At 47.8% G+C, this 14,425-nt stretch overlaps 3 protein-coding genes; 2 read left to right on the forward strand and 1 right to left on the reverse strand.

Annotated features, from left to right (window-relative positions):
- Nucleotides 1–476: 476 nt before the first annotated feature.
- Nucleotides 477–1,815, reverse strand: GSTUM_00001352001 (uncharacterized protein; the record flags this gene model as incomplete). XM_002838783.2 has 3 exons in its annotated part: nt 477–1,067; nt 1,128–1,293; nt 1,359–1,815. The coding sequence occupies 3 exons, from the start codon at nt 1,813–1,815 to the stop codon at nt 842–844; spliced, it is 849 nt and encodes a 282-aa protein (XP_002838829.1). The 3' UTR covers nt 477–841.
- Nucleotides 1,816–7,523: 5,708 nt separating this feature from the next.
- Nucleotides 7,524–10,519, forward strand: GSTUM_00001353001 (uncharacterized protein). XM_002838784.2 has 6 exons: nt 7,524–7,620; nt 7,669–8,166; nt 8,296–8,360; nt 8,409–9,822; nt 9,862–9,907; nt 9,969–10,519. The coding sequence occupies exons 1-6, from the start codon at nt 7,591–7,593 to the stop codon at nt 10,412–10,414; spliced, it is 2,499 nt and encodes an 832-aa protein (XP_002838830.1). The 5' UTR covers nt 7,524–7,590; the 3' UTR covers nt 10,415–10,519.
- Nucleotides 10,520–12,003: 1,484 nt separating this feature from the next.
- GSTUM_00001354001 (uncharacterized protein) lies at nt 12,004–13,245 on the forward strand. XM_002838785.2 has 2 exons: nt 12,004–12,606; nt 12,671–13,245. The coding sequence occupies exons 1-2, from the start codon at nt 12,415–12,417 to the stop codon at nt 13,073–13,075; spliced, it is 597 nt and encodes a 198-aa protein (XP_002838831.1). The 5' UTR covers nt 12,004–12,414; the 3' UTR covers nt 13,076–13,245.
- The last annotated feature ends 1,180 nt before the right edge of the window (nt 13,246–14,425 follow it).

The raw sequence follows: 14,425 nt of genomic DNA on the forward strand, positions 1-14,425 counted from the left end.
CTCTTGGGAAATTTGGAACGGAGTGGGGTTTTTTCCTTGAAAATAAAAAATAAAAATAAAAATAATTCTTTTGATTATCATGCTAGTATCATACCGGTATTGGGAGGGGAGAGGAGTTCTACCGGGTGAATTGGTAAACCCTGATTCGATGATTTACCGGGTTACCTGCCTAAGCCAGGTTATCGTGCGGGTGCCTTGGATTCGGGTGTTTTTTTATATTTTTTATTTTACTTTGATCGGGACGGGACCATGACTTCATTTGCGCGTGAGTACAGTACTTGTACTTGCAGCGCTCCTACCCGCGCCAGTAGGGATTATTGTGAGCGATAGGCAAAAAAGTATTCCAGAGGGCGGGTATTGGACAAATGTGTGGCCACTAATATGCGCGTATCATACATGAGGGAACCGTTCCGGATTCAGGGCTCGATATTCGGGTCACTTCGAGCCTGCTATCTGCGGATAGGACGTCGGCTGGGTTCAGGGTTTAGGATAGATTAATTGAAGTGGGTACAGGACTAGAGTATAGAGAGACTCTATGACTTTTAGACTTTTGCGGGAGGGAAAAGGGAGAGAAAGGGAAAAGGTTTTGCGGTTATGACGGTTTGATTCTCGGGAGCATGAATTTGAGATAGGTTACAATAAGGAAGGGGGAAAAGGCAAAAACACCAAAAAAAAAAACCAAAACCAAAATTATATTCCAAAAACAATAGCCGGTAATGTATACAATGGCTCTAATTCCTGATTACCCAATACCTCCCCATACATGCATTAATTTTTTCTTCTCCACCTCCAAGATAAGCGGATGTGACAGTATTAATTATTAAGCGGCGGTTTCCCTGGCCTAGTGACCAAGAGCAAGGAGGTTCTCTCTGGGTGGGTTGGCGTAGTCGTTTTGAGTCACGCGCGAGTTGAACTTCATGATCTTCCTCATCTTGCTGAGCTGCTTGACGGTGATGCTGAGGGGTTCCTCAACGACGTACCAAGAGACTTCCTCGGAGCAAGGAGGTGTCGTCAAAGATCCCGGGTAGCTACGGACGTGAGAGTTGTCGACAATGTTGTTTATGGAGCTGGTCACTAGGCATTAGCTTCTTCCGCTCTCACGGAGATGGTATTGTTGGGGCACTAACTGCGTCTGGACCTTGAAATAATCTTCGCTCTTCTCCTCACCCCTCCTGCGGTGCTTGGGCTTTTCGAGATCATCGAGCTTCGGGAAGATTGACTGGAGCAGCATGTCCCCAGCTCCGATGTCCACCAGGTCGAAAAAGATACCAATGACAGCAATCTTCTTGTCATCTGTATTCCCAAATTAGCCCTTAACTTACCCCCGATGAATGTTTCGTAGCAAAAAAGGAACATACCGTCGACCTTGGTGTGCACAAAGTGGACTTCCAAGGGTAAAGTCTCATGGCGCAGGAGATGCTCGCTGGAAATATGGAAATGGAATTGACTCAATTTATACTCCTGGCCTCCGAGAATGGACTTGTAGTCATCTGGCTTCTGAGGGGTGACCTCGATGGTGTGGCCGTTATCCTCAATGGTGAACTCCCCGGAGAATGGGAAAGTAGTCCTGGTATCCTCGGCAAGAGGGACCGAGTCGGTGATGTCGATCGGCGACTGCTGCTTCCCGGTCGCACATTTGCGGTAGGGAAAGTTCTTGCCGTCAACAGTCAAGTTGTGCCAGAGGAGAGGGCCGGTTTCGCCAATATAAGTGTACGAAGGTAGGGACGGATCCGCACGCTTGTAAAGACAAGCGGAAACGAGGGCGCTGGGCAAAGAGACCGATAGAAAGAGCGAAGAAAGAACGAACGAGCGCATTTTCAATAATTAGTGAAAGGATATATATATAAAGGTGCGAAATGTAGAGCGAGAAGGAGAAATGAGAGCTCAGTGGGTGGTTATTTCTCTTTAATGGAGGAATGAAGTGGGGAAAGGAAAGACTTTTGGGTGGGAGATCCGGTAGCTTATATGCTTGAGGTCCAGGAGAGTGAACGACCAAGGCGTGGGGCTGGAATTGAGTTGAAATGGAAAATTGAATAGAGTTGAGAGAGAGCTGGTGACCTTCTCCTGGCTTGATCACTGCGGTCCTAGAGAAGAGGTAGCGGGTGTTCCATAATTAGTGCTGGAGTATCTAGTCCTTACTCTTGGGCCCATCAAATTTCAGCGCTGACCAGATATCAGCCCCTCTGATGTCGAGGACCGTGTTTTTTGGGTACGGTATCCAACTTCTCAGTTTGGCGGAAGTCACATTGTCACAAACTAGGGGGGGACCGCCGCCAGAGCGTATGTTTACGGTAATAGGGTGCCATAACTTACCGGATCCTGAAGAATGAGGGATGGGCTTGACCTTGCCAAGAACAGCATAGCGTAAGCTCCCGGCAGAGCGGTGATCTCGTACTGTATTGGTCGCTGCTCCGCCTTGTGGATGCCAAAGGACCTCTCGGGGTCGAGCAAGTGTCAATTGAGTCTCTCCAAGACCTTGGCGCCGAGATCCGGTGCACAATCGGCCAAGAATAAACCAAGCCGAGGGCAGATGAGGCAAAGTGCCAAAAGCGAGAGGAGTTGTTGTCCCATGAGAGACATGGCTACTCCCGCAGACAAGACATCACCGCGTCGAGTTCCAACCAGCTAGTCTAATAGGGACTGCGTAACCTTGTTATCGTTCTAAAAAATCTTGATAATTAGATTCACCCTTCCTTACACATACTCCTACAGGTACTGTACACCCGGCCATTTTTTAACCGGCCGAGAGTGAAAATCTCTAGACTTTTGCTTGGCTTTCTTGGTAAGCTGTTGGTTTCTGGCTCTAGAGCTGTCCCTCAGACAGGGCTTTACCCGATGGTGATGTTTTTTGTTTTTATTTGATCAGTCAGTGACTGCATCTGTCTAAGACTCAAGGGAGTATCGTATTATTTGTTACTTTGCTTACTCGTGCCAAGGTTGTGGCTGAACCGCCGCGACCTTGGCAGGTGTTATGATAGATGGTCAGGAGTCCTTAAAATTGCCCCTAATATCGTAGAGGTGCTGATGGTGTTGTCAGCCCTATCGTACGAGCTTATCTGAAGGGAAAGGGGGCTTGCATAGAGTGGCGCTTTATCAGCTCTGTTCTTATAGTATGATAATAAATTATTATACTTTTTTTTTTTTTTGGCCCAGACCAGGTTCTTTAGCCACACTATTCAGCCACTGCTTTACTCTATGGAGGCTGTGGGGTTACTGGTATAAGTATGATAATTATGATATATATTTTTGTCGCAAATTCAACAAATACAGTAATTTTTAATACTACTAAGGAAATTATTTTGTTGTCTTTCTTACTCAGCATAAGCAAGTGTCGGGGGCAAGTGATTGTAATTCGTCACAACTAGTCCGAGTATAGTACGCTGTCCACCGAAACCGCCCCATGAGAAAACACACTTGACGTTTATCCACCGCTGGGCGCGAGAAATTTTCACTCACTAACTTATCCTCTGATACCATCTTCGGATTTCCAGGACAGGATTAATTGTAAAGGGTCTCTAAAAAGAAGTTGGGCTTGGGCTAGGGTTTACTTCGCCATGTCCAGATCCCTGGATTTTTGGAACCGGAGGGTGTTTTGCGCGGGGCCGCCGTTGAACTGCAGTGCCCAGATGCCCAGAATACTCTACCGCTAGATCCTAGTAATGCCTAGCTCGACGGCCTTTTTTTTATACTAAGATCTTGTTTACGGGTATGACAATGCAACCTATGCCCCGAGTTCGCGTGTTAAATTATAGGATGGGCGAGGTGGTTGATACGATAAAGGTGCGCATTGGACGCGCAATAAGGCTGAGTCTCGTTGCACTAATATGGTACCGGTATTTCTCGTCGAGACAAATAAGATGCCCCACCACTAAATTATTCCCCAACTGATCTCTCCATTTGAAATCATGGTGCATACGATGGGCTTATGGAGCTCTCGGTTACCTATTTTTTCTCCATTACTGTGTTCTAGAGCGCTCGGTCTAGGGGGAGAAAGTGGTTCTGCGGGGCTGATAGTCTATTTCTACTTGAGAATCATATCATATGCTCAGATACCGTTTCCAACATTTCCCCGCAAACGGCCTCTCTCGAGTATCTGCCCAAACGGGAGGGGCAGGTTGATGTGGCGACACCCAATTGTGGTTGGAAACTTGGTGGCGAGCGCACGCGCTAAATTTACCCCGTTGGCACCCGAGCTGTCTCGGTGTTTCTGGGGATATTGAACACGGCGTGAGTGCATACCGGTGTGGGAGGTTTTATCAGTCTTCTCTTAGTTGGATGATGTGTCGACCAAGCATGCACCTTGTGGCTACTATTGCTCTGTGACCTGACTGATAAACTGATGGATAGAGGAAGGGAAGTTGACTTGGAATCCAATTGCAGTAAATAGACCAACACAGATGAAGTAAAGGGGGTTGAAGCTGAACCTGATTTAGATAGGCACACACCGCTATCTAAATGGTTGTTGTTGAGGAGTGGTTGAGCTTGTCTAACTAAGAAGACCAGCTCCCAGTTTAAATACAGGAATGTGTTCATGCCAAGGCATGTACAAAGACAGGAAATCCCATGGGGTAAAAACCTCATGGCTCACAGACAATACCCTATTAACTCAATCTCCCCTCCACACCGGTACGATACCGGTACCGAAAGGTGCTAGGATACGATAGGTATCTTGGGTAACTTGCTTGCCCTCGATCAGTGTGACCGGATAAATTAGGCCCCAGAAGGATGAGTGGAATCTCTCTCTCTCCAGGTGTCGTGTGTCACAGGTTGAAGGGGTTCGCACCAAAGTCACTTATGAGTTTTTCTATAAAGGCCTTACGGAAACATTTTGCTTGATTAAAGAGGTCTTTTACTCCAACTCTTCGCGTCAGCGATGGAAACCACCAGATTCTGGAGTACGGTACTAGTACAGTATCTTTGGTTCAGCTGCAGTAGGGTTACTCGAGTAGACGAAACCAAGTGTCTATAGCTTAGTGCAATTCAGCCAGGGGTATGAAGTTGCCAAACTCAGTTTTTTTTTGACCCATTTAGTGTCTTGTGAGGATACCGGTACTCGAGTTCATGTATCTGGGGTCTTCGCGCTCGTTTGTCTCAATCTAATTTATTTGTCCTGTCGGTTCCGGCGAGTGCACGAGCGAGGTTGTCCGGCAAGACAGAGGATGATCAGAGGAAGATATTGGTATTGTTGGGGAAACGCTGCAGCAGGAATAGGCTTAGTAATAGTATTTTAATTTGCCAAGAGCGTAATTTTTACGGGTTACTACCTCGGCTAATATCTATTAGAAGTGTTTGCCAAGGCAATTAAGAGTTATTAACCCGTCCCAGACGTTCCCCGCTGTTGCCGAAAATTTAACCAACTTCCAAACACTAGTAACTCCATGAAAATTTGAGATATCATATCCCAATTTTTTTTTCTGTTAATGGGTAGAGGGTCATCCACTCTGTCACCTAATAAAGCCATAATTCTCGTCAAATTTGTGGTTGAAGACCCCTATACCGGTGGACGGTTGAAGATGGTCAATATTTTCTTGAGAAAGCACTCCGGCTGTAGAGTTCCTCCACCGTGCCGGAGCTCTACCGGTATGAGGCCGGAGTGCCAGTAGTAGGGAAATTCAAAGTTCTCGGCACACCTCGAACTGAGAACACATCATACCATACAAATACAGGTGTATTTCTTTGAACCTTACCTGCATAAACTGCAGCTAGAATAGGTGTATTAGCTTGCTTTCCGTCTTTTGTAAGCGCTGTTGTCTCGAGCAAGGAAAAGGGAAAAGGGATAAGATCATGGACACTGCTATTCTTGGTGTGAGAAATATTTTTCAGGAAATGAAATGACTGTGCCGCTGGACTCAGCCCATTGTATATACCTCGTTGCCAAAAGGTTTACCGTGTACTGTATTTTCCAAGAGATACAGCCCGATTGAAATACCTGTACTAGTTAGTACCTTCCATGTTCCGAGAACCTCAAACCTCGCCAGTGGTACCAGTAACATGAATTTACCGGTTCGGTACACTAAAAGTGACTCGGCAAGCGGCGATTTTGTTTGGCCTGTTCTCTGAGACCTGCTCGTCGACTCTCGTCCTATCAGTTGACTTGAAGATTTGCCGGAAAAGGATTCCTCACTCATACAAGACAGAACCCCTTGGGGGCCAAAACATGTGGGGAATACTCGAACACAGTAAACCTGTCAGCACTGCGATCTCCGGATTCTGAGCCTGAGTTCGTGAGAGGAATTAGAGCCTTCCTGACACAGTATCATACAAGTGCTAGTACAAAACCAGCCCTGGACGGGTGTTGGATCTCATTATCATAACTACGAGTAGTATGATATTCGCAACCCTGTTGACTTGTCAGACAAAGCCTATCCTGGGCTGGCGGAGATGGTGGATTTCACGAGATTTTACGGCACGGTGGCCATGCAAAGGTACCATGTGATACAGTGCTTGCTCGACTAATTTACCGCAAGAACCCCCGTAGTCCACAACCGGTATCTCCGCCAGCTCTGGAACCTCGGGATTCTGAGAAAGGAGCTCGAGAGGGGGTTGGGCTTCTTCTGACGTGGCATAAGATCAGCTCAATGAATGTGTTGGATCTCAATTGCCGGTATCCGCGATTACCTTAACCTATCAAACCGAATTTATCGTGAACTGGCGGGTCTCATTTTCGGTAGTGAGTTGTCCGAGTAAATATCATACCGAAGCACAGTGCCGGACACCCGAAACCCTCTCGTTCGTCCCTTCGCTTAGTGCGCTTAGAAAACTTAGCGCTTCGGCATGCGTTTTTAGGTGTGTTTGCCTGCCCAAAAACACCCACTTTACCGTCCTCAACAAATACTCGCTCGATCAAAAAACGAAGTCTTGAGCGCGGCCGACAGATATATTCGTCACGTGAGTCAGATAAGCAAAAGCGACACGATGCAACCAGCACGACACAAATTGCCGATTGCTCAATCAAGTAGGATACCTGTAACTTTAGCTCATACCAACATAATATAAATATTTTAAATGGTTGGAACATCGGAGATATGAGTCCAATCAGGTGTGGGTGACTTTAGGATGAGTGAGGAAGTTTGCTTATTCTCATTCAACTTTTGCTCCCACCGCTAACTAAATGGTGAAGACATGAGCAAGTTAAATTATATGCCGTATGCATTGGTTGCAACATGCTGCTTTTGTTTATCTGACTTCACGTGACGAGTATATCTATCGGCCGCACTCGTATAATTAAAGGGAAGCCAATTCTGGGGCATTTATAAAGAGTTTTTCACCAAAAATTCTTGTTATTGCTGGGGTATGTTCGCTCTTGGTTGTGGGAGGGTCGATTTCAGACTACAAGCACCATTCATGTGGTAATATTTAGTCGAACATGCCAAGATCCAGGTCAAGCCATGGTCACGTGGCGGGATGCTTACAAAGAAATCTGCCAACGCGCGCCTCGCTTCCAACCAAACAACCCAAACAAAGTTCTCGTCATCGGTTGCTTTGCTCCGTCGGCTCTTTCTAGTTTCTACACCTTCTATACTGCGTCGCTTGCAACTAATACTGCAATTAGATTATTCGATCGTCTGGTTTGTGGGACGATAATTTCATATGCCTTCCTTTCGAGATGATCATATTCTTGTACTGCTTTCCCTCTTCCCCCGATAGCTTGATGGCTAATAAGCATAGGTGATATCCCCCGGGTCGCAGGTCACTCTTGCGCAGCTAGGTTTACCTGAGTCATTTACTCCCGCTAAGCTTCGTCTCGCGAGTCGCATGTTTCCTGCATTGGAATCAGGGACATGGACATGGACCAAGGTTAGGGAGGCTCGCGAGGGTGAGAAGGATCGATTGCTTGCAACGGCGATGGCTGGGCACGATGACGACGACGATGATGACGATGATGATGAGGAGGATGACGAAGAGGATGATGATGAAGAGGAAGTTGAGGAAGGCGATGAGGCTACTGCTGCAGGGACTAGGCATGAGGGCGGCAGTACAGAAGGGCCAAAGGCGTCGGAGTCCACGATCAAGGAGGTAGTTAATGCGGCCGCAGAAGACACCGCTAAGCTCGACATCTCCGAGAAAAAAGTAGCTAAAACGGAAGAGGAAGGGGTGGCGATTGTGAAGGACGAAGCGAAGCCGTCAGGCTCAGAATTGAAGGTGGAGGACTCGGAGATGATGGATGTCGTTGGCGAACAAGAAGATGAAGCGGAAGAAGAGGAGGAAGAGGAAGAGGAAGACGCTGATGACGATGACGATGACGACGATGATGAGGATATGGGCGATGTGTATGTGGAAGATGAAGACGATGAGGAGGGTGCGGTCTGGTGTATGAAGGAGGGAAAGGTTGTTGACTGGGGATGTTTTTTTGCGCTACTGTAAACTCCCCCATGTCCTTCTCTGTCTCCTATGCTGACTCTTTCTAGGCAACACGTCCACGAAACAATCAACCCGACCTTTCATACCCCAATTCTTATGCTCTGCCCCCCCGCTTTCACACCTAGCGATAAAGAGATGATTACCCAGTTCGTGTTTGAAAAGTTGAAAGCCCCTGGTTTTGTACTTATGGACATGGCTCTAGCGACATTGTGGGCCTACGGCCTGTCAACTTCTACGGTTATTGATGTTGGGCTCGAGAAGACGGATGTCACACCCATTTTGGATTTCGCTATCCAGGAGCGAGCCCGTGAGACAATTCCCGGCTGGGGCGGAGAGTCAATGACGAAACATCTAATGAAGTTACTCCCGGAATTGAAATATGAGGAAGTCGAGCAGCTTAAACGATCGCCAATCTGCGAGATATTGCACTCCGGTAATCTTTTGCCAAACGCGACTTCCGTGAACACCGCGATTGCGGCGGGAAACGATAAGATGAAGAGGGCAGCAGAGATGGATGGATCTGATTTGATTGATGAGGAGGAAGGTACCATGAACGTGGCTGCTATCGTTGCCTCGGGAAAGACGCATGAATTTCTTGCGAAGAGGGAGAAAGAAAAGCGTGGGGAGGCCGAGCGGAAGTTACCCAACCGAGAGAGGGAGACAAATAGTTTCTGGGTTGTGGAGAAGAAGAAACATGGCGACGAGCCAACCTCATCTTCGGCAATGATTTTGGATGAACCACAATCCGCTGTCTCGGTATCAGCACCAAAGCTCCCAGAAGTTGTTGTGGGCACAGAAGCACCTCCGGCTATTCCAGTTGCGACAGTGGCCGCAGAGACTCCATCTGCCTCCACAGTACCGGCTCCGGAGGTGGTTCCTACAGATGCCGCACCAATCACCCCGGCCGCCCCAACCGCCCCAGCTGATTCAACCGATTCTGCTCCCACTGCCCCTCCTGTTGCTACCTCCACAGATGAGGTGGCTGCTACAACTGCGGTAGCCCCCATTCCACCCGTGACCACTGAGGCTGCTGCTGCTGCTGGGGGCGCGATTGTAGAGAAGCCTGAGACAGAGGACTCTGCCCCTGAGCCTGCGAAGCCTGCCGAGATTGTGGAGACTACTGTGGCTACGGAGGTGGTAGCTACTGTAGAAGCTACCATTACCAATACTACAGTAACTACTACGGCTACTACAGCTCCTCAAGTTACAGATACCACAGTAACTGTCGCACAAGAAACTGAGGTTGCACCTCTTCCAGCTCCAGCTCCTGTCGTCTCAGATGAAGAGGCACTTCGCAAACAAAGGGAAAAGGAAAGACGGAAGGAAGAGAAGAGGGCAGCGGCAGAGGGGCTTCCCAAGATCGGCGAAGACGAAATTCGTAGGGAGATTCAAGTTGGCGTCGAGCGCTTTATGGCCGCGGAATGCGGGATCTTGCAGGAACTCGCAGACTGCATCTGGAGAGTTATTTCGAAGGTCGAGGATGTCTCCCGTAGGGCAGAGTTATGGGAAAGCCTCATTCTTGTGGGAAACGGTTCCAAGATTAGAGGTTTGTCTCCCTTGTTTGATAGAATATTGCTTTGCATTCGAGTTTTAACGGATAAATATAGGTTTTAAGGACGCTCTACTTCAAACCATTCAGAGCAAATACATCATCCCACCTTCCTCCGCGACTATCTTTTCTTCTGAATTGCCTTCCAATATGTCTACCCCCGCCGCAACTGGAACATCGACGCCCGTCCCACAAGCAGGCCCTTCCAGCCATACCGGCGCTAACCCCCTTCTTGTCGCTGCGACTACCTCTAACCTCCCACTGCCTGCCATTGGCCACCACGGACACCACTCCAGCCATGGCCAGACGCCGACGAACATTAAGTTTCCGCGTGCGCCAGAGTATTTTCCCGAATGGAAAGATGCCGGATTTGAGGAGGCGGCGTTTCTGGGAGCTCAGGTTGCAGCGAAGGTTTTGTTTATTGTCGATCAGGGTGCTAGTGGTGGGTTTATGACGAGAGTGGAGTACAATGAGGGTGGACCCGCGGCTATTCATAGTCTTTGATTATTTTTCAAAATTTCCCTTAAAAGCGGTTCTTTAGATGTACTTCTAGGATGTACTGTAGCTAGCTAGCAGGTTCAATGAACTTTTCGTATTATGCTGTGTTGATGTTGACTAATTGCTTGTATGGCGGTGAAGAGTTATTTGCGGGCCTTTGCAATACTAGTTATTGACGGCCTCCCTTTAATTGTGTTATCTGAGTTATCGTACTTATGCGGCAGTTGTATAGTGAATATATTAGCTCAAAGAGAGATTCTAGGCCGTTAGAGACGCGACTTGTAGGACCTATTGTCGTAACCTATTCTGAGCGGATGTAGTTATGATGAAAAAAACAAACTGGGTTACTTGTGGCTGCGTTGGGTTTTGTGAATTTTTCTTTCTCTTGTGACGTGGGATTCGCAACTTTCCCTGTGTATCCTACTTGTACGGACTTTCCATCCCTCCTTCATGTACAGTACATGGATATTTTCCAGTCCTCTTTAAATAACCAGATTGGGTCTATGTGTTATCACAACCTCCGGCGGTCCAATGGATAACAATCGCTGACCGGAAGACTTCGTTTACAACTACTACCGTCCTCAGGAGACAAATACTAAGACTCATGCTGGATCGGACGATCTTTGGAACGATAAAACAAGATGACTACCGAAGGGGAAGAAGGAAGAGGCAGTAGGTGTCGTTAATTTCCCCCGGGATTCAATAGAATTTATTAAATTTTATCCTTGAATCGCCGACCCGGCATCAACAACCGGGAGACTTTGAGGGATTTCTGATACGAGAGCCACGAAAGGCGAGAGTATTCGCCAGGGAAGTTAGTGGGCACATTCTCAATTGAGAGTGGAGTTCGCACCTACTATGATAGTGTTAGTGTTACTGTCAAATAAGAAGTCTTGGGTTGGTAGGGATAGTGCGGTGCTTTTGCTTTAGCTTGCGGTCCAGTCGATGAGGTACGAGTAATTCTTGGCCGGCCGTTTTCGCCAGGTACGGCATAATTAAGACGCTCCCTCCCCCGATTGCTTGGGCGACACCAGTCTCTTTTCGAAAATTCTGGATAAGAGATAGGCGAGAATGGGGGAGGGTTTGGGCCCGAGGATTTCTTAATGGTTCCGGGTATTTGGGGCCGCTAACTTTCAGCCCGAATTACATTCCATGGAAAGGGACGAGTGGAACTGGGGGAATGGCGCCCCCGCTCTTCTGCATCCCGGGAGTTCGAACCCGGAGGATTAGGATTCCGGTACCATATGCGGCTGAGCGCTCGATAGGGTTAGGGGAGGTTAGACACCGATGTCATTCACAGCATTTTTCACGCGCGGTCACTCGTTAGGATGATGGGTGGCGGTTACGGGGCAGTGGTTAAGATCACAGGTAGCTGCTTTCTCCCCGATACATTGACACATAGAATACCCCACGCGATTGTTCCGTGGCAATCAGCGTCGTTGTCCTCTAGCTGACGCTTGCGGATATATGCTTGGAATCGGCGCCTTCTCGGGTACGAGGGTACTCGAGTACAACAACTCATACTCACCACCTCCAAACCTAAAGGATGCAGCGAGATGCAGATCTTGACGAGCGCATGTATCGCTCAATCCTCTGATTGAATAAGGCGCAATCGTGATGGCAAGCAGATTAAAATGCTAGGCGGGTCCTTTTTTTTTTATCTCCGGTCGCTAGACGAATGATACGGCATGATCGGGCTGCACATGCAACCAGTGCCAGCGGGCGAATGGGAAGGAGGTGCGTGCGAAAGTGGCCGACCAATGAAGCCACGGTGCGAAACGCAAAACCCGTTAGCAAAAGGCTAGGTTGTATTCTAGACTGCCGAAGTGCGGGGAACACCGACGTGCCATGACAGCCTTGTGTGTTTGTCAAAGTGTTGTTACGAGGCGAGCGGGGGTACAAGTAGGATGCTCCCTGCTCCCCGGAGGCAGAATTCTTGAGTCCTTCGAGGATTCCTTGAGAGTGAGGGTTTCGATTGTTCAGGTTGATAGGATATCTACAGCATCATGTCGTACGCGCCTAAGCGAAAAACAGAGGGCGGCTCTGATCGACCCACGAAATTAGCGGCGAGACCACGACAACCAGCCTTTCACAATTTGAGAGAAAAATATCCTACGGTGGAAAAACTAGAGGAGCATCTGAAGAGCTTGTCACGACCAGCGGTAGAGGCGCTCATCCTCTCCGGAGCATTCCCAGAGGTAATTAATCGATTAATTGACCCCCCGGTCGGTTCTTTGGAAAAAGGTAGTTGACAAACTTTAGGCCGCCTCGGATCTCCGCCACTGCGTTTACTGTCACAAAACCTTCCATAGACTGGCCAACAGAGGCGGTTGCGCCGTCACACATTTTATAGAAGAACCCTACGAATTTGGCGATGAGGAGGAGACGCAGGAATTCCTGTGCTGCGGCGCTAGAATACGTTACTCGGAATTCGACGAGCACGAGGACGATCCCGCCGACATGTATCCATATTGCTACCAAGGACGGCACTGGGAGGTGGAAATCACAACGGACGATGAGAGTGAGGCGTTGAAGCAGAATGAAGCAGATGAGATGGTTTCCGATGATAATCCGCCGAGGAGAGGCTCGAGACCTGTTTGGTGGCGGGGATGGAGGCAGAATGGCATGAGTTGTGAGGAGATGAAGTGTAGGGAGGTCCAGAGGTAGGGTTTGTTGGGGAGGAGCGTTTAGGCGCTTGGAAAGTCTGTTATGCACATTGTGTTGTCTGCTTTGCTTGCTATGATTTGATTTTGAAGTTGTGGTTAATGCTTAGGATGTGTGTGTTTGGGTACTTGGGAGGGTTGGTGGTGTTGGTATGAATTTTTTACTCGCGTTTTCCCGAATTGTGTCCATGGTGCTTGACGCCTACGCGGGCGGACGTGAGCTCGATCGAATCTCGGCCAAGGAGATATCTATCAAGTAAGGTGGCCTGCCGGTACGGCGCCAGTAATTAGGATGAGTCCCGTAATTGTCGGAGGCCAGGGATGTCTGGGTACCAGTTCGGTGACAAAAGTCATCGTTGATAACCACTTTTACACCAAAAATGCTATTTTTCACTGTGCCATAATTCAACCACCTGTGGTGGAAGTAGTTCAATTCTTCCTGAAATAATGATCTCAGGTGTTCTGATTCTGAGATTTAAATTTTGAAGCATATGATATTGTGTGAACTGTAGCAATGTGGAATTGGTGATTTTGGGAGCAAGTATCTTTTTGTATGAGTGCCCATACAAATTCTTGGCAGTTAGGTTAGATTTTAGAATAGGCCACACCAAGTACTGAGAACTGCTCACAGAACAAATAATTTTATCACAGAAATATAAATTTCAGAGTCCTTAGGTTGTCAGCTATCTATTGGTATATTTTTTGTTTTAATCGATCAAGAGATGAGGATGCAATTTGTGGTTTTCATTACCCTGAATTTGGACTATTTTGGTGTGTTTTGGAGGTACTTGGACCCACCAACGATGACTTTTGTCCAAGAACTATACCATAGTACTGTACGCCTAGAAATCGAGGCGAACAGTACTGTACAATGCCTGACCGCCTTACTCTTTCTTGCCCTTACCACACTTCCCCTTCCACCACTATTCACTCTACGCTTGTCGCGCTTATGGATTATATACCAACATCGCAAGGTAGAAAAAGGAATTTCTACATGTGTATCGTAGGGTGCCGGTGGTGTAGTAAAGTACAGTACAACACGGTTCTTTAGCAATTCTTGGAGAATAACAACAACGGGCTGGAGAGAAACAAATGCGTGATTGAAGTGCTGTTGGCAGGGCTAGAGTTCTTATTAACTGGACTTGTCCTATAGACGTAATTGGCCAGTATCTCGCGCGCATGTGTAGGGGGGTCTTTGCATTTTTTTTTTTTTTTTTTTTACGCAAGTAAATCGCGACTCGAGGAGTGGGCCTTTCTTCAACCGAGGTGTGGTATTGGGGGCATGGTACGGCACAGGTGCGATTGTCGCTCATCCGGGTGGGTAGTCTTGGGGGAGATAGGTTGTATTTCGCTG

The sequence above is a fragment of the Tuber melanosporum genome (assembly GCF_000151645.1).
Source record: "Tuber melanosporum whole genome shotgun sequence assembly, scaffold_280, strain Mel28".
NCBI classification, from domain to species: Eukaryota; Fungi; Ascomycota; class Pezizomycetes; order Pezizales; family Tuberaceae; genus Tuber; species Tuber melanosporum.